Below are 24,985 nucleotides of genomic sequence, written 5' to 3'. Positions count from 1 at the left end.
GAAGCTCCATGGGGAGCCCGAGAGCCCCAAATGGGAAAGCAGATTCAGGCAGAAACAATGCGCTTGTTTTCCGCAATGCCGCGTTGTTTCTGCCTGAATCTGCTTTCCCATTTGGGGCTCTCGGGCTCCCCGTGGGGAGCCCGAGAGCCCCAAATGGGAAAGCAGATTCAGGAAGAAACAACGCGGTTGTATCGGAAAACGCTGCAGTTTTTCTTTCCGAGTTTCTCAGGCTCCTCCGAGCCGGAGGAGCCTGAGAAACTTGGAAAGAAAAACCGCAGCGTTTTCCAACACAATAATGTTGTATTTATGTTTGCGGTCGCTTCAAAAGCGACCGCAAACATAAATACAACGTTTTTGAAGCTGCGGTTTTATTTCTAAGTTTTCCGGGCTCCTCCAGCCCGGAAAACTTAAAAAGAAAAACGCAGCTAGTGCTTATTTTAAAAAAAAATAAATAAATAGCACTTACCGAGATTCAGCTGCAGATTTCCTGCTCTGGTCTCCGGTCCCCGTCCTGCGCGTACATCACTAATGAAGAGAAAGCCACCCAGCGGTAGCTTTTGTTTACTACAGCTGGCTGGCTTTTCATTCATTAGTGCCGCAAAAGCAAAAGCCAGCACAGGAGGGCATCCATTTCACAAAATGGATGCACCCATGTGCTTGCTTTTGCGAATTTTGAGCTTGAATAGCTCAAAATTTTACATAGGAAGTTTTAAAAAAGAGAATGCTAGTATTTTTTTTTTTTATGTTGCCTATCTATTTTTTAAATCACATTTTTTACTAGACCATGCCTTTAACTTGTTTTAGTGGCACTGGTTAGTCCTCATGGCTACCAATGCAGTTCTTCTGTCACTTTTATAGGAACTCTAAGCCTTTGATTTTTTTCCGCCTTTGGTTTTTATGATCTCTGACCGGTTTGTGGACAGAAGAACTTCTACCCGAGTCCTCCTGAAACTGCACCCACTTTTGAATATACAGTCTTAAGGAAGCCAATATGACTCCTGGGTTGGTGTGTTATTCAAGATACTTACCATCAGAGGTCGGAGTCATCTGTGGTAAAGGGTTTCTGCAGGCCCCCTTCAATCATGGATTGAGTCTCCAAAGGTGCCCCTGGGGTAGATTGCTGCCTTATCTGCAACTATGGGGGAGAACAGAGACTTGCCTGCCCTTTCCCCAGAACTGTGGCTGATGACCAGAAACCCCCTGAAAGGGACTTTGGAGGCACTTTCCTACACTTTGATCTAATACTCCCTGGACTCAAGGGGGCGGGCAGGTAAAGTATCAGACTAGAATTGTAGCATGTACCCCTGATTTGTAATGCATTTTTAAGGTCTTACATTATACTCCCCTTGCTAGTATGTTCCACTAGTGGTCACTTTTGCACCTTTGCATTGACATTGGTGCCCTTGGGGGTAAGGTTCGAAAGTATTAACCCGTCCCTCTGGGTACTGTAGTTAGTGTATGGTGTCTCATTTGTGTAACTATGTACCTGAGGTTTGGGAATTAGTGTCACTGTGTTTGGTCTCGGCATTCTGGGTCCTGATTGGGACCATGCGAGTGGATTATTCTATTGTGTCTAGGGTCACATTTTTTTTTAACGTTCCCTAGCCTTGTATTGTGTCTACCACCAGTTACTGGGCTACCATGTAGTTTGGAGTGGGTTGGATGTTAGTCGAAGCACGAAAGGCACAGAGGGATGCCAGGAAGCTATGGCTACAATGAGTGCTGCCAAAGCTAACACTCCGAAAGTGGAACTCCTCAAACCAATGGGAACTGCATTGCCCTACGTTGGCCGTCTCCTGGAAGCCATGGGCCTGCAACTGGTGCGAGAACTGCAGTGTGCGAGGACATTGTGTGGCTCTCCATGCTACAAACTTAGGAGAGGTTCTGTCAATCAGGACTGATCGATCCGTGAAAGGCTGGATTCTTCTTCAGCCACATGTAGCAATGGCACTAAAGGTTTAGTTCGAAGGCATAAACACAAGGAGTCCTTCCATGCATGCTGCTTCAATGTGCTGTTCGTGGTTGATCTTTCTATGTGGTAGCTGCCTCTTTTTACAAGACTGGTTATCTTTACGTGACGTTGATAAAATAGGATATGTGGCTGCATTCCTCCCCCCCCCCCCATCGGGCTTCTTCGGAGTCAGCCAAGAGGCGATGCTGAATGGGGTCATTCTGTGCTGTGTGCAGGGAAATGCATGGCTTCTTGGCTTGCAGTGGCTGTGCCAGGCAGGTTGATTGGGAAGGATCCTGTGCAATGGCTGGTGTTCCTGCCGATGACTCGTAGAGAAGCACAGAATTCCCATTAAATGTGTGTTCCCCAAAGCTCCCAAACACTTCACTGTGGCAGCTAAATACCTTACCAGAGTTTCTTCCATCTATAAAGAAGTCCATTGCTGTATGTAGGTGCAAGCCACAATTAATCAGTTGCGTCATAAAAGGGGGGAGTATGGTGCTAACGTGTCAAAGTAATTAGCCATCATGTCAATTGACGAGGCTATCAGTCAACTGCCACACAAAACACTGTAAATGCAGGAGTTCCTGAAGCCCACTACAGAGGACGGCAGAATAGAAAGGGAGTAGATATTATCAACACCACACCTGGATGCAGGCGATTGAGAATGGGTCCGGCTTGCGAAGCGGTACCTCCTAAACTCACACAGCTTCTTGAAGAAGGGACTCTACAATTCTTTTTGGGTGATTTTTCTAGGCAGTACCGTCATTTTTGGAGGGTGAGGTTATTTACGGTTTGCTATTGTACAAAAATAGGAAAGGTATCTTTAAATGAAAAATTACACTATAATCCACAGATTAACATTTCCTGCTGGAGACAGCCGCAGACATCGCTGGAGGCTCAAATGGCACACCATCACAGGTTTATTTTTTAAAATGTATTTGTACATTTATCGCAGCGCGTATAGCCCATGGGCATTTAGACGCTAGTTACAGAGTAATAGTGGTGGTGCAGTGTTAAGAAAAAGGGAGGGTGGTAATGTCAGTTGAATAGAAAAGTCTTGAGCTGCTTTCTGAAGGCGCTGTAGGAGGGTTTGCCTCTCAGGTGTGGGGGGTAACTTGTTCCACAGTGTCGGTGCACGGACCTGGAAGCTAGAGCCACCTGCTCTGGACTGCTTGAACCTAGGCGTGATTAGGCAATGTTTGTTGGCGGATTTTATAGGCTTTGCTGGGGTGTATTTGTTTTCGTGTATCTGCTAGGTAGCATGGTGCATCATTCGAGAGACATCGGTGGGTGAGGGACAGAATCTTAAAGTTGATTCTGTCCTTGACTGGGAGCCAATGGGGAACTTTTCTGGCCTCAGATGTGGTCCCGGTTAACAATGTCGAGTGCCGCCCTGAGGGCATTGTTTTGGCTCGTTTGTAGTTTTCGGTGGTTCTTTTCTGAGGTGCCGCAAAGCAAGGAGTTACAGCAGTCTAGTTTCGAGCCTACAAGTGCCTGTGCCCCTTCAAGTCGGTTTCCTGTAGTGAGGAAGGGTTTGCTGGCGTTGATGAGCTTGATAGCATAGCCCGATGAGGAGGCAATGTGGTTGACCTGGTGGGTCAGCGAAGAGTCGAGGTAGTAGCCAAGGGTATTGACGGAAGAAGCAACAGGTTATTGGGAAACACAACCCGAGGTGGGGTTCTACAGGATGCGGTTCTCCAGCATGTGGTGCTTGGAGAAATATGGGGGCACACCAGAAGTTAGTCATTTCTATCTTCTCTATGCTACCAGTCCCTGGGCCACCGCAATTACACCCTCCCCTCTCGATTTGCTGGGGTTCCCACCACGCGTGCCACTCGTAAAACACTTGTGTATAGGCGCGTTATATAAATGCCATATCTTATCATATCATAACTGCAATGGTCCGACCATAGTGCTGAACTCCATTGTTTAGAATCTGTTTGAATGGGAAATCTTATGCCTCCAAGTTAAACAAAACAAGGTCTGCACTTTCACCTGCCATTCCAGACTACAAGATGGGGACCACCCCAGAGAGCCACTGACTTTGGAATGCTCCTGCCTAGACTCCGCATAAAATAGAGTGAACGACATGGATAATGCTGGCATGTTGTAGGACTATGGTTAGTGCTGGGATTAGGGATAGTAAAAAAGCCAGTGAGGTAGACCACTGTTATGTAAGGGAGCGTGTGGGAGAGGGTGCTGGGGGATATGCGAGTGAACCGTCCATTGAAAAACCCAACAAAATATAAATAAAAATAAACCAATCCAGAAAGCGAGCCTTCTTCGTAAAAGGTCAATGTAAAAGCATGCCCCTGGAGAGGCTGACTAGTTTGCAGTCTCAACATAGGTAGACTCAAAATTCTAAGTCGCTCTTTGGACCTGGAACTGAGGGACATCTAGAGGCCTTACCTGATTTGGGAAGGCTGGCAGACGTAACCTATCTGTATACCTTCACTTAATTTCCATGAGGCACAAACTCTGCACATGGTGGAAGCGTCCAGGGGCACCATCTGCATTACTATGCTCCCACCTCATGCCCATTATGCATGCTTAATCTTCTACCTTGTGGTGGGTGTCTCACCTGCTTTGGTGTGCTCCCGCCTGGCCTCGTGGACCTTCTTCTCCATCTCCGCGAGCTGCTGCAGCATGCGGGCTTCAGCTTCGGACACCTTCTCCTGGAGTGCTGTGGAAGGGGAGGACCAGAGATCAAATGAGGGATCTGCAGCAGTGTCTGTGCCCCAGTCAACCTTCAGGAACATAGCTTACATTCTAATATTAGGGTGTGCAACTGCGATTTCCCAAGCAATGGGGTGTACCCAAATAAAAGGTTAGCGTCACAAGTTGGAAACCGAGATTTATTTAAATACTTGTGTAACTACTATATCCTAGCACACTTGTGCCTTCATACCTACTATTAGATTATTGCAAGATGGACCTGCCATAATTATTCATGCTTCTATCAATTTGAGGGAAAGTCAACGCACAAGAATTTCAGCTGCTTGGGGGTTCCTGCAACTTCTAAAGTGGCTGAACAACTTCAAGGGTACAAAGCAGACAAGGGCCCTGTAGAGGTCAATCCACAGCACCTGGTTTGTATTCTACTTCGCACTGAATGATCTGCTCAATCTAGAAACAGAAACCCACCAAGCACTGCAGTATTATTTCATTCACTTATCTATATGGAGAGTGCGCCATAGCTAGTGACGCTCCACGAGTGAGCCAAGAGACCATTCAGCCGGTTGTATGGCATTATTATTCTATATGGAGCAACACTCGAGTTTATTAAACGAGCAAGTCTTTGAAATGAGACTGAGCGATATAAAGGGATTTGCCCGGGATCGCATACTTTGGCCGAGTGCAAAAACTGGAATTTGAACCCATATTTGTTGGTTTCACGTTTTGCAATTCAAGCAGTGGCTTATATCATATCACACCCCATCTTTAGTTGTGATCCAACATATAATGCTGCATAGTTGTCTTTGAAAAGCCATCTCGTGTTCAATAAAGCTACATGAATAGAATTAAACCGCATAAGGAATCAACCTAACAATATATAAGAATGCTTAATAGAAACATGTTCATAAGGCAACTATAAAAGGCAAATTGTATTCCAAATAGTTACAAGGAAAACCAGCTAAACATGTGATTTAAAAAAATAAAAATGTTCTCCATAATACAATTTTAAATGCCAGGAAAGAAAAATAAATGAGTTTTTTCTGAAGGCAGTAAACTCCACTAATTTGTGAGTAACCATTTGATAAATTGACCAACTTGGTGAAGAAAACCTACTCCAAATGTGATTTAGTGATTGATTAGTACGACGTGTTCAGATGTATGCATAATATAGAACATGCAGAACAATGACAGTGGTATATGTCAGTGTGTTGAACAGTCACTGCAGAGATTTGTATGATCTCTAGCTCACATGTTTGAATATATGGCCAACATGGCATTTCCTCCTGCAACAGCAATAAAAGCATTAACCTTAAGTCAGGTGATATTGACTGTTCATGACACCGAGAAACGACTTTGCATATGTTTATTGGCCACGGTGTGCTTGCAAAAGGCCCACTTATATAAACAGTGTTAAGGTGTAGGAGTAAGACTCGGACACAAGGGTAGTATGGTGGTTGGTAAACCCTTATTTGACAACAAAAACAGGGGTTGTAGAAAAGTCTTAACTCTAGGAGGGGTTTGTCTGTCTCAACTAGTATCTGTGTCAGAATGTCCAAAGTGAAGTTCTCCGCCCTGTGTCCAAATCCTAACTAGACCTATTGCAGGCTAAACTTAATATAAAGTGAAAAGGGAATATTGTCTCTCAGTTGACCACTCGAAGCTCTTTTCCAGAGTTCAAAAAGGTGAAAAGACAAGTTCCACAAGTCTCAGGAGTGGATTCCTCCCACCTTACCCCCTGGGTACTGCCACAAGGAAGATGGCTTGTGTCACACTCTGCTTGTGGGTCAGAGACCCGTATCACAGTTCCTTCAGCGATTCTTACTCGCAGATCTGGTTCACAACCCCGCCACCACTGCGACTCTGAAGAGGACTGTCGAGGGTAATCTTCTTTGGGCGTGCGACCCAAACTAGTCTTTTTTCGGTTTCTTTCTTGGGGGGTTCGGGAAGGTTACTTTAACTAACCAGAGTTTCCCTCCTTCCCCAGTTTGGCTAAGTCATGTTATTCCACTGCTCCCTTCTGCCCCTACCAACCGTCCCGGTCAACCTTGTACTTTTAGGGTCTCTCCCGGTAGTCTTTGCTTGGTCTCAGAGTCTTTCTACTTCAGTTTTGGGCTTCTGCAGTCCCCACCCCCTGCACCCCACCCATAGTTTCTCTGCTTCATACTACTACATCTTCTCTGCTTTGGACTGCTCCTGGGAAGGCTGGGCCTCTGGTTCCTCCAGAGAGGGCTAGACGCTTTAAGTCCTTTAGAGAGGGAGCCTCCTGGGCTTCCCCTAGTCCTTGGCACTTCGCAGATGTGCAAAGGACCCCCCACTCTCGCTGGCAAGGCCTCTGGTCCACAGCTCCTTCTCCTGCAGCATAACATCCCTGCTCCTTGCTCCTCCAGGGAGTGCTTGACAACACTTCCTGGTTTTCCTCTTCCATTTCAACTGTTAGGCCAATAGGAAACCAGCAACCACTCGACCGCTCACTGCAGTTCCCATAGGTAATCTCTATGCCTCTGCACTTCTCCCTCGTCACAGTACTGATCTTGCGGTTGCCTTGTGGGTTCATGGAGGTCTTCGTCACAGTACTGGGAAAGGGATGTTCACTTGGGTAACTCTTATTCTTTCTCATCCCAGAACTTTCCAGGGGAATGGTAGGATGACAAAGCATGACCCCATTAGTGAAGGGATTATTGTTGGGGTTGTCGGAAGGGGTTCTAAAGTCAGGTAAATTATGGGGATACCATGTTCTCTCCAAATGGTCATCCCCAAAATCATATGAAGTGCCCCCTCACCCTCCCCCACTCTACTAGCTCCAATCCCACATGCTCATGGGAAAATTAAAGGCAGATTCTGGTCTACTGGGTGACAAACTGCAACCAAGGGTGCATGTTAGCCAAGAGTGTAGATGCAATGTCTCCCAACTAGCACGATGGACAGCGATCACCTTGGATTGCTTAACCAAAGAAAATTAATCTGCATGCAACGTAATTTATGAAGGTCAATAAAGATAATAATGACAAACTGCTCACTTTTGCCATCTAACAGAACCTTATTGAAATGATCATAGAAATACGTTGAGACAGAGCTCCTGCGTCGTCTCCTATAGGACCGTAGATGTTCTGCCATAGGTAGCGTTTGTGCTCATGTCAATTTGCTTTCTTGTACGATACTGAACTTTAAATGCAGGACTAAAAGGCGCAGATTTGTGGAGTGACATGGGCGCGGATGCCAAGACTGGCAGAGTATTTAACTCGGCATAGGAAAGCCGGAGGAGCTACAGAGAGGAGACTAAAACCCACCAAAGCTTTCTGTATTGCTTAAGTGGTCCCATAGTACAGTTTTTCAATCAGCAGCCCTTTGCATTCTGGGATTCGAGGTTTGCTTTTCCCCATAAGGTTACACCCACACACCTCCAAACACAAAGTGCTACTGGTTACAAAGCAAACCCACATGGCAGCTACTTTGCCATCACTCCCCAGTCCAGGCTGCATGGAAAGGATGCAAAACTGGCTGTGCTGTCCACACGTGGCAAGAGACAACTTGAGATTTCTGTAAAGTGTACAAAATTGTATTCTCAAAATCAAATCACTTACTTTTAGAATGATTTGAAACACGCATTTGGCTCGTTGTTGCCTATTCTGTGAAAATAGTGTGCTGTTCCAAAATGTGAAAAAATGTCTTTTTAAACAAAAGGCAGAAAGCTGTGCAATGTTTTGCAATATTTACTTCACCCTTTGTTCGCCAAATGTATTAAAGGTAGGTGTGTGGTAGGAATCAGAATCACACAGTGACAAACAGCCCCTCCCAAGATGAAAGATTTAGAATGTAGAGAAACATGTCCCCATAGGCCTCTCCCATGACCTACTGCACTCGACAGAAAGACACAACAGGACCCTTTAATGTGTGTGCACCATGGTGAGCCATGATCATCTCACACACAAGCAAACAAACCATTCCTAACCGGGGCTCCACCCTGGAAGGGGTGCGCCACCCACCTGCAAGCTTGGACCCATGAACAGGAGCAGGCCTCAGTAAGCAGAGCAAGAAGAAGAGGTCCAGTTGAGAAGCAGGGCATAGTGGAAACAAGGTACTCGCCTGCAATGGTAGTTCTCCAAGTACCCGTGCCATGTATAGAGTCCGTGCATGGACTACTCCAGCCTCTCAGGCTGGAACCCCACAGATAAACAATGACTTCACACCATCACACCAGGGCATACCTGGAGCAGGGATGGTAGCTCACAGAGCTGATTAAGATCAGTGAACGATTATTCTTTCTTCCACCTCCATTTTCAGAGAACTCCCCTACCTAGTATGCGCCCATCTCACCTCCATGGGGTGCTCAAAGCCAAAGCACAGCCCCCTGTGACCCCTCTCTCACCTCCATGGATTGCTGAAAGCCAAAGCAGCACAGTCCACCCGGCGCCCATCTCACCTCCATGGGGTGCTCAAAGCCAAAGCACAGTCCCCCCGGCGTCCAACTCACCTCCATGGGGTGCTCACAGTCAAAGCACAGTCCCCCGGCGTCCAACTCACCTCCATGGGGTGCTCACAGCCAAAGCACAGTCCCCCCTCAGCGTCCAACTCACCTCCATGGGGTGCTTAAAGTCAAAGCACAGGCACCCCCACCAACTGTCCAGGTATGCGTGCCCGCCCTCCCTTGCACCCTCATCTACCTCGTGACCAAACCCCCATGCTGCAGTCTGTATGCACAGGGCCATCCTTCTTGAGACGCACGAGTTGGATTGGATAATGAAGAACTGGACTTCCTCCTCACTGCGGTTCCAAAACAAATGGAGTGTCTTTGGTTGGATTCAAAAGCGCATGGCAGGTAAAACCCTTCACCGAATACATTTTTTGCCGACTAGTTTAGCACTTATTTTTCAGTGGTAAAACGCATGAGGGGTTGGGCATATATGAGGTTGGGGGTAGTAAGAGGGACTTGGGGTCCCCCCCCGGATTTTGCAGCAAAAAAGTGCAACATTCGTCGAAAATGCACCGACTACAATTAGTGCCGATGTCTTACGTAGAAATGTAATCAATTAGCCTAGCCCTCCGCTTGCGGCCCAAAGATGCAATGTGATCATTGGGCCGTGCGAAAGAACATAAGCGGACGCTTCCTTTGGATCAACCCAGTCCCTACAAGATCAACCCTGTTGCGCCTTGTAACACTTGTGTATAGGCGCGTTATGAATGCCATATCTTATCAAGAGTACCCCAAACATCAATTTCCTCCTCAAAGTACAGGGCACTTCCTCGAAAGGAGAGCTTTCGACTGGTGGGGCCTAGGAAGCACTCCCCATGAGCCCCTCTTCCCAACAATAATGGCCTCTATAACAAGAACCTTCTTGGGTTCTTGAAAGATTGCCAACAGTGGACACCTCCTCCGTGTGGACATGTGCCAGGAATGGGAACTTGATCTTCATACAAGGCTCATCAATGGGTTCTCCATAAGGGACAGCTCCAGCGACATCAGTGCTGTTCATGGAATCACCAGAATCACAGGGAAGTCCTGGAGGAAGGCTGAAGAAGGACAATGACCCAATGATGGAGAGCACTGAACCAGACACAGCTACCTCTTCCAGACCATTGGGTGCGATGTCGGATCAGTGACTAGTCTATGCCTGCAACCACCTGACGCAGGTCGCTCTCGCCATCCCCCTCGCCTTCCATGGGGGGCCAGCTCCCCACTCCTCTGCAGCCTTCAATGGATAGCCCACCCGCAGCCACTTATTACTCCCACCTCCCGAATCTGCACTCACTATGCTAGTTCCCAGGCTGCACTAGTTCCCAGCTGCCCTCCTTCATTCTTGAATGGGCTCAGCCACATAAGTGTCACCCAGCACCCGCAATCAATCCTGGTGCCTCGCTTGCGGTCATCTACCGCCGGAGACAAGCGTGGGGTCCCAGCGGGATCAGGGCTGCTCGGATCGCCTCTGCTCTGTCCCTGGGCCATCCACCTTTCACTCTGGGTCCTGGCAGGGCCGCGACTGCTTGGGGTGCCTCCTGAGCCGCTGCCACCGGCCCGCCCCGCCTGAAACCGATTCCGGCTGCATGGGATTACTTTCACTAGCCTAGCTCCTCCTGGCTGGCTACTCAGGATCCCGGCTCCAGCCCTACTGCCTCTGATGTTTGAAGTCCTCCCAGTGTGGCTGCTTAGGATCCCAACCCTACTTCGCCGCCAGCAACCCTTCCCGCTCTGGTGAGGGTTCACCCACGGAACATTGCTGCTTCACCCCTCCCTCCTTGACTGACCTTTGTTCTTCTCTGGTGCCCACACCACTCCTGGTCCCATTGCCTGCGGCCCTCCCAACTCAAGTGTGATTGCAGCTATGGTGGATCCCCGCTTTGCACCATCCACCATTTGATTTCCTCCACTGGTGCCTTTCTACTGCGCCTGTTGCCGCCTGCAGCCCCCCCCTCCCACATGAGCGAGAGCAGTCTGGAGAATCGCCGCATCATCTGACCACCATGGCTGCCTGAATTCTCCCACCAAGACCTCCTTAATACCCCTTCCATCCACCTGTTGCCCTCCTTGCTCACGTCTGGGCGCAATTGAATTGGTTCGCTCTACCTACTCACCCACCTCAACAACTGGTTTTATACTGGTGCCTACACACCGCTCCTCCCTCCGCCCCTTGCGGCCCTCCCCTCTCAGGAGTGGGTGCAGCGCTATAGGGTTTCTGTACCTGCCCATCCTCCTTGATTGCCCCATTTCCTTTGTTGGAACGTCCGCACTGCACCTGGCACCTCTGCCTGGGGTCTTCTCCAACTCTAGACCAGTCGTAGCAGCCTACTACTCCGGATTCAGTCGGCCTGCCCAACACCCTTACTCCTCACATACCCCCACTACCACCCTAGTCCTGGTGCCTTCGTCCCTCCCCGCCCAAGAACAAGAGCAGCACCACATCACCCTGACTTCAGCTGCCTGCCTTAACCACCCTGGCCCCTTCCACCACTGACCCTTTCTAAGATCTGGAACCCCCAGCTCTCCCTATTCTTGACTTGGTGGTCACGAGGCTGGGTTGAGGTACCATCTGCCAACACCAATCGCCTGGGCCCTCCACCAATGCCCCGATTGATGATCTGACACCTGGTTAGGTCTAGGTGAGGTCACTCTGGTTCCCCCTTGACCGGCCTGTCATCGACTGCCTGTGGTCACCTCCTGGGCCTCGACTACCTGCAGTATCAGTTGACTGCTGTCTACGACCCCTTTCTTGACCAGCCTGCCTTCAACTGCCTGCGGTTACCATCTAGCCCTGGACTGTCTGCAGTATCGGGTGCCTGCTGTCTATGACCCTGCTCTGGCTCTGGTCCTCCTTCTGCCATCGCTGGGCCTGGGATTTCCATTGGCATCAACTGGTAATGCTGCCTGGCGCTTCCACTCCGTCCCTGCACCTCCCCCCCATTGACCCTCACCTGTCTGTGGCAGGTGCCCCTCCATTCTACTCCTGGTCTGCTGCTACCCTCTCCCCATCACTCTCCTAACTTGGTCCCCAGATTACTGTTCCTACTTGACGCTGCTACACTGGTCTCTGTCCTCACCGTCACAAGACTCTTCAGCAACGATCCTTCCTTACTCATCCCTTCTTTGAGCCCTCTTATGCAATTTTCCAAATCTCCTTTTCACCACCCTTTCTCCCCCCCTTCACTACTCCTTCCTTCTCCTCTCCCTCCTAATGCCCAGCCGTCTCCCCTATCGCCCCCCACACTCCTGTCACATTTCTTCCCCCTCTCACCGCCCTAACCTTCTATACCCCCCTACCGCCCACCACCCCAGTCACTTGAACATGGCACTCTGGAACGCCAGATCCATCTGCAACAAAACCGCAGCTGTTCTTGACCGGTTCTTTCGCCTCAACTCCCATTTTCTAACTGAAACCTGGATATCCCCCCCCCATAACACTTCTGTCCCTGCTTCCTTAACCACCTCCTCTTCCTCCTTTTCTCACACCCCTCGCGCTACTGCCTGTGGCGGAGGCCTCCTCTACCACCCTAAGTACATCTTCTCTTCCTCCTCACCATCTCTCCCTTCTTTCCCTACCTTTGAATTCCTTTACAAATCTTTCATCTCTTCCCCCACCCTATTTCTTTCCTGATTATCTATCGTCTCCCTGGCCCTCTCTCTTCCTTCTATGAAGACCTGGATCACCTCCTCTCGCTTATCTCTCCCTCCCCCTCTCCCCTGTCTCCCCTGCTTGGCGATTTTAATCTCCATCTCCCTCTCAATCTTCTCCATCTTTGACTCCTACCTCCTTTCCCCTCTTCCTTCCTCCCCCACCCACTCCTCTGGCTCCACCCTGGACCTCATCTTCAATTCTTCCTACCCCTCTTCCCCTGTCTCTATCTATCTCTCTGATCATGCCTTACTCTCTTTCTCCCTTTCTCCTCTCCCACACTCCTCCGCTCCTAACCCCTTCCCTTCAATCTACTCACAGCGCGATTTCCGCAACTTTGACCCCTCCCTCTTTATTGACACTTGCTCTTCTTTTCTTCCAACTCTCCAAGACTTCTCCTTATTATCTGCGAATAACGCTCTATCCTCCCTTTCCTCTTCTATTTCCTCCTCCCTTGATCCACTCCATCTTCTTTCCGCCCAACCCAAAAACTATCTCAACCTTGGCTTACACCTCAACTCCTCTCTATGCAACGCCTTCTCCGACATCTCGAGAGACTCTGGCTCAAAACTACCTCGCTTTCTAACCAAACCTGTTACTTCTCTTACCACGCACCCTACGACTCTTGTCTTGCCTCTGCTAAATCCTCTTACTTCTCCAACCTACTCCAATCTCAAGCCACTCACCCTCGCTATATCTTCCAAACTCTCTCTCGACTTCTCTCTCCCCCCACTCCTGATCCCTCCTCCAATTTTACACTCTCCCCTTCTGATTTCGCGAACTTCTTTTCCTCTAAGATTCTTACCCTTCGTCAAAAAATCCACCCCCCCCTCAGATTTCACTTCTACTCCTCTCCCCTCCCTCTTCCTGCATGTCCATCTTCTCTCCAGTCTCCCCTTCTGAAGTCTCCACCCTCCTATCCAAAGCCCACCCCACGTCCGCCCCAACTGACCCTCTCCCTTCCCTTCTCATCCCTAAGATTTACCCTCTTCTTATCCCCTACCTCACCTCCTTCTTCAACATCTGTCTCTCCTCAGCTACCTTTCTCTATGCTTTCAAGCATGCCACGATCATCCCTATTTTGAAGAAACCTTCTGCTGATCCACTTCTCACCTCTAACTTCAGACCTATCTCTCTTCTCCCATTCCTCTCCAAGCTTCTCGAGCGCCTTGCCTACTCTCAGCTCTCATCCTTTGTCACTAACTCCTCTCTCCTGCCACCCTACCAATCAGGCTTCTGTCCCAAACATTCCACTGAAACTGCTCTCACCTCTATATTTTTAACTCCCTTCTCTCTGCTCGCTATGCCAAACAATCCTCTATCCTTATTCTCCTCGACCTCTCTGCAGCCTTTGACACTGTTGATCATCCCCTCCTTCACACTCTTTCTTCCTTTGGCTTCAAAGGCTCTGTCCTCAACTGGTTATCCTCTTACCTCTCTTCCCGCTCCTTTACTGTCTCCTGGGGTGGCCTGTCCTCGCCTACCTATCCTCTTGAATTTGGCATACCCCAAGGATCGGTACTTGGTCCTTTCCTCTTCTCTGTCTACACCTCCCTCATTGCCCCCAATATCTCCTTGTTTGGCATCTCCCACCACTTCTATGCCGACGACACACACACATATATCTCTCTCTCTATATCTCTCTCTCTCTCGCTCTCGTAATTTAGGTGTTCTCTTCGACTCCTCCCTCTCCTTCTCCCAAAATATTTCCCTCACCTGTCACTACCACCTCTTCAATATTTGCAAAATCCGTCCTTCTCTCACTTTCCACGCTACCAAGCTCTTAATCTCCTCCCTCATCTTCTCTCGCCTCTTCTACTGCTCTTCCCTACTCTTTGGACTTCCTGCTTCTCATCTTGCCCCTCTTAAATCTATCTACCAATCTGCTGTCTGTACCCTCTGACTCCTTACCTCCCGTGACTCCATACCTTTCTCTCTCTCTTACCTTGGCTGGCTTCCTTTTCACTCCCAACTTAAATTTCAATTTCTCTGCCTTGTCTTCAAATCTCTCCATGGTCTTGCTCCCCCTCATCTCGCCTCCCTTCTCTCCTACTCTCCCTCCAGTTCCCATCGGTCTGCTGACCATTTCCTTCTCCCTGTACCTCCGTCCCCTTGTGCCTCATCCAGTTTCCGCTCCTTCCAACTCCTAGCACCTCCACACTGGAACTCCCTTCCTCTTGCTATCCGCTCTACCCCCACCTTCACCTCATTCCACACTTCCCTTAAATCTCTCCTCCTCCATTCTCCTTCCTGAAACTCCTTCCCCCTTCCGCTCCCCCCTTCCTTATTCTTTCCCCCCGGCTATCTCCCCCCTCTCCTACCTCCCCCCCTCTCAGCCTTCCCCTTCCCTCCTCCTACCCTTCTCCACCACTCCCCCCCCTATCCCCTCCCACTCCCCTTCTCTACCTATCCCCTTCAGTTAACTGATCTTTTCACTGTTTTGTTGATTGATTCATAATGTATTTGCTTCAACCGTTATATTGTTTGTTTATGTATTATGTTGTTCCATTGTACAGCGCTTTGGTGTAAGGCGCTCTATAAATCAATCAATACAAATACAAATATACAGGATACATATTCCTGGGCTGTGCTTGCCATGAGGACAGCTCCTTCTTGTCCAACGATGGCTCTTCTACTGACTGTTTTCAGACAGCCATCATTTTCTAAATGACAGAGAGCACTGTGGCGGGTTTAGAGGCAGAAGGAGGAGGATAATCTTGCGATGTTCACCAAGAAGCAGGTTTCTTTAGTACTTTTGACCACAGCAGTGATTTTTTAGGATCCTTCGGCTTTCACGTACCTTTAGAGAACATCCCCGAACACAGTGGTCTGTGCTCTGGATGTCACAGTAGCAAAGGAAAATGATAAAAGCACCTCCTGTGCACGAGGACCAAGAGGAGAAGCGCGACCAAGTGAAAGCTACGAAGAGCACCATCAAAGCCCTCAAATGATGACCTGGAGAAGCAGCTTTCCACCCAGAGAGTACTGCTCCCATAAGAGGCAGTGCTTTCATTCCAGTCGCATGGAATAGAGGCACGGTGAGAATGGGAGTGAGATGGAGGGAAAAGCAATGCAAACCGAAGTACAAAGAAAATGGAGCGTGTGAGAATCCAGGTGTCTCACCCGCTGGTGCCTGATGATCTCCCTCGCAGGTGGCCAGGGCACGGCCATCGATTTTTGATCCAGACCCTGGACCAGTGCGTGAGGATCACCTGGGTGAGGGGTCTTCGGGGACAACAGATGGGGAGATGTGGTATCCCTCCCCCTGCAATACTTAACCCATTCTACCAGGTTGGATACTTGGGAACCTTATCTCCGCCCCGCCCCACCCCCCCCTTCCCCAACACTTGCTCTGGGAGAAAACAGACTCATACCAGAGCAGTGCACCGGACATGTCCCGCTACTAGGGTCAGGCGAAGTCGGGAAATTACTGACAATCACTCACACCCGACTTTCATTAAACCTCTCCACACGGATAAAAGGCGGAGCACAAGAGCACACTCTGAGCGAGGCAAAGCACACAAAGGAACAGCAGTTTTGAGTCGGCAGCTGAATGAGGGGAGAAAGATGGCAAACCAATAAGGGTTCTTAAGAAGGGAAATGCCAATTACCTTTTCAGCAAGAAGTCGTTATTTCAAGAAACCTACATGGCAGAAAGCATAAGGTCAGGAAACCAGACTGAAGAATCATGCATTGTGTGTTGAAGATAACGAGGGCCCTCCCGCGTAACTGACCAAGGCAGGGAGGAGCAGCAGCCGCCGTGCTATCGTCCTTGGCTCCAAGAACAAAGAAGCTGCAGGGGAAGCAACACAGGCAGTGTGTTGGGGAGAAACTCCAACACAAGCCCGGTCTGTGTTGAAGTCAATGTTGCCAGCAGCAAAATTGTAAAATGAGCGCTGGAACCAACATTGTTAAATGTGTGTGATGAGACCTGAGTAAAGCTAAACTGCTGATGAATGTTTGAACTTGAGAAGGAAAGATACAATACCATGAACAGAGTGGCCCGGCACCGTGGATGTGGTCAATCGAAGGTCTCTGTAAGGTATCCCGCCAAGAGAAACTAAAGTGTAAGATTGATAAGAATATTGTGTGAAGTGAATCGAAGTGGTCCTGCAGAGGTTTAAGCAAAACCAATCGTGCATTCAAAAGTCTTCAATTTTGATACTAAGAGGGTCCGAGCATGAACGAGGTTGATCCATATCAAGAGGGTCTGAGCCCGAATGAGGGAGATCCGTGGTCCGAGCCCAAACGAGGGAGACCAAGTGTGAACATTGTGATAAAAAGGGGGGTTTCAGCCTGAAGGAGGAAGACCCATGATCAACATTGAAAGCGAGAACTTGCGCAGGGGAAAATCCCGATAGATTTGTTTGTTACGAAAGACCCTCTGCAGTACGAGACGGTTACTGGAAAAGAGGCTTTGGCAGAAGGCCCCGATGTCTGTGCTTTGAACTGTATCCTCGTGGCCGAGAAGCCAGAGCGCGTGCGAAGGTCATATGTGCCACCTTGCCCCATGCTAAAAACGTGGGGCAGGGAAGCCAACTGCTCAATCGTCCGGACATAGTTCATGAACACTTTTCTTTTGCATACACCATTGTCCTGCACCCGTTTGTGTCTAGAAGTAAGGATTGGCAATAGGTTTATTAGTTATAGGCCCTTTTATTTTGACAGAGACTCAACTATGACTGCTTTATTATTTGATGGTCACAGCTTGCCCCGATCCATAGATTTAGGTTTAAATGGGCATTCAATCAACCCATTGGAAGTTCAATAAGCACCCTTGAACTGATCACTTGTTTCTGTCTTCACTGTTTGATACCATGCCTTCCTTACAATGGGGAAAATAGCAGGGCTATCGGAAGACAGTATGCGAATGAGAAAAACAGCAAGAAATGGCTGACTAGGGTGGCAAACGAAGTTGGCAGATGAGTAGGGTATGTCTACCACAGCTGTTCCTCTTGGATACTGCGAGTGTTCGTAGAGAATACATGGCCTCCTCTACTACATCCTCCCCACAAAGTGCACTGGGCCCCAGTCTTAAAACGATAAGGAGGTAGCAGGTGTGAGAGGGTCTACCCCTGAGACGTGGGAAGGTGGCGCGTCCGGTCAATACCTGAACACTATATAGCAGGTGTGTGCGGTCCATCTCCCAGAGGTGGATAGGGGGTGTCAAAGGTTCATCTTCCAAAGGTAGCTAGCAAGTGTGTGAGGTCCATTTCTTCGTATTGGATAGCATGTATGTGAGGGCCATTCCCTTCGCATTGGATAGCAGGTGTGAGAGGGCCATCTCCCAGAGGTGGCTAACCAGTGTGTGAGGTCTTTGAGAAACCTGAAGGTATTCTCCGGAGTAGACCTTGGTGGCCTGGGAAGGGCTGGCGCTCTCAGATCACAATCCTGGGGGTGGACGAGCAAGGGAGGATCACCTGGGTAGGGGAGCCCAGGGATATGCTCAGGGGAATGTCCCAGGTGTGACACAGTGTTATAACGTGGAGGAGGGAGAGGAAGAAGACTAGGTCTCTGAGGCTTTTGTAGGCCGGATTACATCTACCTCTCTTCCACCCAAAGAATCCCCTTTATCCAACAACCCCTCCATATTTGATACATACACTAGAAGCCCAAACCCTGTTGCATTCGGAAACCACATCTCATAGAATCCCTGTTTTCTACCCAAATACTCCCAATCATACCTTATCCTTGTCCCTCAGGTTATTTCCTGAATTCCCAATCTGCACCTATAAAGCACTACTGTTCCCACAATCCCCCTTATTCATCTCACCAACCCCACAAACCTCACCTTTCCAACCGCCCCTTTCCTTAGGACACCCTTCCCCATCCTACCTTGTAGGATATCTCGAAACCCTACCCCCCTCTTTTTCCAACATTAACACTTTCTTACACTGTGACATTCACCGGACTAAAACTAAAACTGTTTTCCTGACTGCCCCAACCAATGAGTCAGACAATGGACAATAATCACGCACACCCGACAGCCCTTTACTTAGCCCACTGGGATAAAAGGCGGATCACGAGAGCACACTACGAGCAAGGCCAACCGACAAGGAAGCAGCTCATCCAGGACAGCAGCTTAAACTTAGACAAAAGGTGGCAAGACCTTATAGGACGACAAGTAGGGAGATGCCCTTGCACTTTTCAACCCAGACCTGCAAAGCCTCCGAAAGAGAAAACATAACGAACAAGTAACTTGCCTGTAACTTTTGTTCTCCAGCATGGTTCTGGCATGGATTGACATGCTCATGAATATTCCCAGTCGTCAGGCTGGGAATCCTCGGTAACAGAAAAATCAGTTTGTTTCATCTCTGAACTGTCTTTCACCTATAAACCAATCACTGAGCTCTGGGTCATGATGCCCCCAGCTAATGACGGCCCTCCACCTAAGCCCCTCCTCTGGCAGACATCTTCAGATTTGGTAGCAAGGAAAGTGGCAGTAGGACCAAGAGAAGAGCCACAGAGGGGCAGGCGGGAGGGTTTGCATATTAATCCATGCCAGACCCATGCTGGAGAACAACAGTTACAGGTGAGTAACTTGTGTCCTTCTCCAGCATGGGGTCTGGCATGGATTCACATAGTCATGAATAAAATACATAGCAGTACACACATGCACAACCACAGGAGGTGGCAAGGCTCAACAGAAGAAATTACTCTTACCTCCTCACGAGGCTCATCTTCAAGCGAACAGGATGCACAGCACTGCTTGGCAGACTCTGGACTCCTCCCTGCAATCTCTGTCGACGCAGTAGAATTTCGTGAAGGTGTTTGTCGACCACCACGTAGCAGCCTTGCAAATGTCCAGCAGGGGCACACCAGACATCAACTCTGTCGTAGCAGCGACCGCTCTGGTAGAATGGGCTCACGGACGGCCAGGCAGCGGTCGGTTTGCCAACCGGTGACAATGAGTGATGCAGCCGGAGAGCCATCTGGAAATGGAAGCCTTGGACAGGGCCTTCCCATGGTTCAGAGGACCAAAGTTAACAAAAAGCTGAGAAGTTTTCTGGAAACTCTTTGTGCGGGCCACATAAAACTTCAGCGCTCAAGCCACATCCACTGAGTGCAAATTCCTTTCACCGGAGACTCGGGCGCCGGAAAAAACACAGTTAACACCAAGGGCTCGTTGAGATGAAATTCCGACTGAACATTGGGCATGAAGGAGAGGTGCGTCCGCAGCACCACCCTCGTGGAAAGTCAAGTAAAGTTGCTTGCAGGACAGGGCCTGAATCTCATCTACTCATCTTGTAGAGGTGATGGCCATGAGGAAAGCAGTTTTCCATGACAGAAACTTGAGTGGAGCTGAATGCATAGGTTCGAATGGGGCACCCATGAGCCTAGTCAGCACCACATTGAGTTCCCATGCCGGGCTGGATCCTTCACCGGCAGGAACGAGCGGAACAGTCCCTTGATGAATTCCTTAACAAGACAGTGCGATCACAGTGCAGACCGCCGCTACGGAGCAGGAACTCCCAACTACACTGGAGGAACAGTGTACCCCCCGGTGAAGGTGGAGCAGGAGCTCCCTTCACGAAGGTAAGGCTGGATTCCATTCCTGCCTACACCCGCTGACATCACCACATCTTGCTCCAATTTGGGAATAAGCGCGATTAATGCGCACCGTCACCGTGCAAACCCCCGTTTAGCCCAGCAAGGCTGCCCGCACCCGCACCTGAGGGATATTTATTTACTGCACCCATTTGGATGCATGAGGCGGCGACCACTCCAAGATGGCCGCCTAGCCCCCCCTTGTGTTCTTTTCCTGGCGGCTTAGCCCTGCCGGGCCACGGTCATCACCTATTGGCCCACACCATCCTTAAGAGGGCCAATCCGGTGCTGGGAGGCGTGAGTCGGCCTTCCGGAACGAAGGCCAACAGGAACAAAGGCTGATGCCCGTCTCAGCCTGTCTTTGCCCGAGTTTGCCTCTTGCCATAACCCCTGCCTCTCCGGACCGGTAACCTGGACTTAAACTCAAGGTACTGTCGCACTGCATACCTAACCGTTACCTACTCTCACAGCCTCTCTCAGTGTCCTACTTCCTGGCTATGTTCATGCTTATGTGTCGCAGCTGACTCAAATGGCTTATTGTGCCATCCAAAGGCTGAGGCACAAGTTGTACTACGCTTGCTCCCTAGCCTCTCACGTTTCAGTACTCAGCCACCTGTAAGCTACCTCCAGTCTGTTAGCATAGTCACTGCTCCCACAGCGCTACCTGCCTTTTCTATATATGTTCTGCATACTGGTAGCTGCCTCTAGCCTGCCTGTACCGAGCCATACTATAACTTAGATATCTAGATTGCACCCAGCCTGATATTCATATCCAATTTGCCTGTATTCAGTCATCTTTATCATGTACTCTGATATCTAAAATTGTATCTAGCCTGATATTCGCATCTAGCCTGCCTGTACTATACAACTTAAAGTGCACTTTACATCCATATTGTTCCTAGCTTGCTAGTAGCATCCAGCCTCTTGTACTGAGCCAGCTAGCATGTACTCTCTAAATCCAGGTAAACAAATTATCATTGCCCATAATGGGATAGCCCGACCACCTCTATACATCGCCTCTACCTTCATATTAGCAGCACTATCACTGAGCTTAGCTACCAAAGTCAACATATTGTTCCACTGCACTAGGTCCCTCCACCTCTCCTACCCCACCATGCCTGACGCACATCAAATCACAGGACCTATAATAAACCATCATCAAGAAGATACTATCTTACAAAGGCCATGTAGCACCACGGAAAGAAACCAAAGACTACGCGCACCTGTCTAAACTGTATGAGCTACCAGCAAAGAAATTCAACAACTCCATCTCCATAAAAAACACTCACCCTTGATGGTAACTGCAGAGTGCATTAGGAAATATTGCAACCCCAAAAGACCCACTCAAAACTGCACTAAACCTGTCGCCAAAGATAAACGCAGCACCTTGCACCCTAACACTGAAAGCCACAAACACCTTCTCAAAGGTGCGCTTACAAACGCCAGATCTCTAGTTGCACACGCAACAGAGATCTCAGATATCATTCACACAGACAACCTCGATTTCCTGCCTACCTCAGAATTGTGGCTGCATGACGCGGCTGGCACTGCCCTTTCATTAGCAGTTCCCGATAATTACACCATCTTACGAGCAGACAGACTCACCTCTCGAGGTGGGGGTCTAGCAATCATAGCTAAAATCAGTCTAGACATGAGAATTATCTCAACCCCAACTATGAAATCCTGCGAATGTCTCACGGTCAAACTTGCCACTGCCAGCTCCCAAACATTAAACCTCTTCCTCATCTATAGGCCCCCAGGCCCCATTGGAACCTTCACTGAGGATATCTCAAATACCCTATCCAATAACTTAACAAAATACTTCCCAAACAATAGTGCTAGGCGACTTCAACCTAGGCTATAATGACATCAAGGATACGCAGTCTACAGCTACTGCCTTGATCTTAAAAGAGCTGGGATTTTCCAAGAAAGTTATCCTTCCTACTCATAACAAAGGTTGAATCCTTGACTGGATAGCGGAACACAACTGTTAAGTTACCATCACAGATACTGTACCCCAGATCTGGTCTGACCACCATCTGCTACTATTCACAGCAACAACAAACTCTGCCACGGCCCAGGCCTCACTTGTCCCACCTATGCCCACGAGGAATAAAAAAAAAAAAACTTATGACAGCGGAAAAACTGTTACCCATTATATTACCGCAACTAAACCTGATCCCAGACAATATGGATCCCAATATGTTAGTCGAACAATTTAATGAAACTATCAATACAGCCTTCGAGCACATAGCTCCGCTCAAACTTTGGAACAGTAAACCGAAAAAACATCTTAACTCATGGTTCACCCCTCACCTAAAAAATCTTAGGCTAATTAAAAGCTTGAAACTATTTGGAGACACTCTCCTTCAGCCGAAAATAAACATAACCTAGCCATGGCATCATCCCAACATAAGAAAGACATCCTACTAGCCAAACAGGAAACGTATAATACTAGAATATCTCAATCTAAATCTAGTGTCAGAGAATTGTTCAGCATTCTGAAAGAACTGGAAACACCGATTGTTCCCCAAGAAAACTGCACCAAGGATAAAAAATGGTGCACTAGCATACAGTCTGCACTCACAAAGTAGCTAACCTGCAAACTAAAATTGCCCTAAAAAAAGCATCCCTAACGCCTCACATCCCGCTGACTATAACACCACCACCAAATCCCAAACAAGAATTGCGCTTCTGCTTCTCTAAGGTTTCGACCATTGAGGTAGAAAATGTTATTCTGGGACTTAAACCCTCCAACTGTAAAGGCGATCAATGCCCTGCCCAACTGATTAAGGATCCGGCAAGAGAATTATCACCATTCATAACTAAACTCATCAATTCAACCTTTACCACAGGCACTGTACCGAACAACAAAAGAGTCCTGGGTACTGCCACTTTTAAAGAAGCAAACCCTCGACCCGGCCATTCCCACTATCTTCAGGCCCATTACTACAGTGCCCTTTCTTCTAAAAATCCTAGACAAAGTGGCATACATGCAAATACAAAACTTCCTTGAATCTAACCATCTACTCGGAACCCGCCAATCCGGTTTCCGCCCGCTACATGGGACCAAGACAGCCTTAATCGATCTTAAGGCCCAAATAGATCAGTGCAGAGACAATGGCCAAGCAGCGCTACTCCTCCTGTTAGACCTCTCTGCTGCATTTGATTTAGTTGACCACACAGTCCTATGTAGCCATCTAGACTCGGCAGTCCACTTCTCTAAAGAGGCCATAATCTGGATCAGTCATTCCAGAGTAACCGAACCATGAGAGTCTTCTCTCCATCAGCCTCGGCTGACCCGATCCCTATAACTTGTGGTGTACCACAAGGTTCTTGTGCGTCACCTACCCTCTACAACGTATTCACAAAGCCCCTCTGATGAAATGGATCATCTGGGTATCGCCTACACGAATTACGCAGACGATACCCAGATCCTCCTTCCGCTTACAGGAGACTACGCCAAGGATCTGGCCCTAGTGAACAGAATATACAGCATCGTTCAGGCATGGCTGGCCACACATGGTCTATGCCTGAACGATGACAAAACAAAGCTCATTATCCTAGGCACCCCAGCATACACATCTAAACTCAGCCTGGACTATGCCAATTTCATTATCGATGGAAATAACATAAAAGTAGCTAAGGAAGTAAAGACCCTAGGTTTTTACTTAGATGCCACCTTGAACTTTGCTAAACAAGTCAACTCTCTAGCCTCAGCTTCTGCATACAGATACAAACTTATCAGAGCTAGCAAACAATTCCTCTCTACAGACATCACGCTTGCCAGAGCCCTCATACTTTCCAAACTGGATTATTGCAATGGACTATACATTGGGGCTAATAAACAGACCATCCATAAAAATCAGGTCCTCCAGAATAATGCCTTAAGAGCAGCTCTTAAGATTAACAGGAATGAGCATATTTCATCGGCAAGAAGAGAATACAAATGGCTATCCACCTCAGCCAAAATTCAACTCAAAATTGTCTCCCTCACTCATAAGTGCCTCAACAACAAAGCACCCCCTACCTCAAGGATAGGCTACATATAAGAACCTCGACCAGACCCATAAGAACAACTAACGCAAACTGCCTACAAGTCCCGCTGTTCAAACTTGCTACTATAGGAGGACACAGCTTCCCAGTCAAGGCTGCGCAGCTGTGGAACTCCCTACCCCATGGCATTAGAGAACCACAGCCCTTTGTGAATGTCAGACAGAACCTGACCAACTGGTTGAGAGCAAATGACACCTAACCACTCCGATATGATGGTATCCGCTGACGTACTAACCTGAAGTCTTAAGTGCACCCTATTACTAGCCTTTTCCTGCAATGCAATGTTCCTGATGTATGTAGAATATTATTGTGTCTTTTATTATTGTATATCTGATTTCACTGCCTTGTATATATCTGCCTTTACTGTAACCTTGTGTACCTGATAATCACTGCCTGTATATATCTGCCTTTACTGCAATTTGTCTGATACCCCTGCACTATCCTATTTAACTTGTACCTGAAACTAAGCTGTGCATATTCTTATGTTCTGCGCCCTGATACCCCAGGGTCTGGCGCGCTCTATAAATAATAAACTAAACTAAACAGTGAAGACCGCCCCGGTGACATGGTATAGCAGGAAACAGCCGCCAAATGTACCTTGATGGAGGCGTGAAGCAGCCCCGATTTAGCCAATGACTGCAAATACGGA

At 48.5% G+C, this 24,985-nt stretch overlaps 1 protein-coding gene across 2 annotated transcripts in view; it reads right to left on the bottom strand.

Annotated features, from left to right (window-relative positions):
• Positions 1-24,985, bottom strand: part of CCHCR1 (coiled-coil alpha-helical rod protein 1) — a 166,489-nt gene that overhangs the window by 13,590 nt on the left and 127,914 nt on the right. For both annotated transcript variants that reach the window (XM_069635185.1, XM_069635186.1), the window contains one exon: positions 4,536-4,637. In XM_069635185.1, coding sequence (XP_069491286.1) covers positions 4,536-4,637 — 102 coding nt within the window. The remainder of the gene's footprint in view (positions 1-4,535; positions 4,638-24,985) is intronic.

The sequence above is a fragment of the Ambystoma mexicanum genome, chromosome 13, assembly GCF_040938575.1.
Source record: "Ambystoma mexicanum isolate Mex_15411 chromosome 13, UKY_AmexF1_1, whole genome shotgun sequence".
Lineage (NCBI taxonomy): Eukaryota > Metazoa > Chordata > Amphibia > Caudata > Ambystomatidae > Ambystoma > Ambystoma mexicanum.
This window is presented reverse-complemented; position numbering and strand designations above follow the sequence as displayed.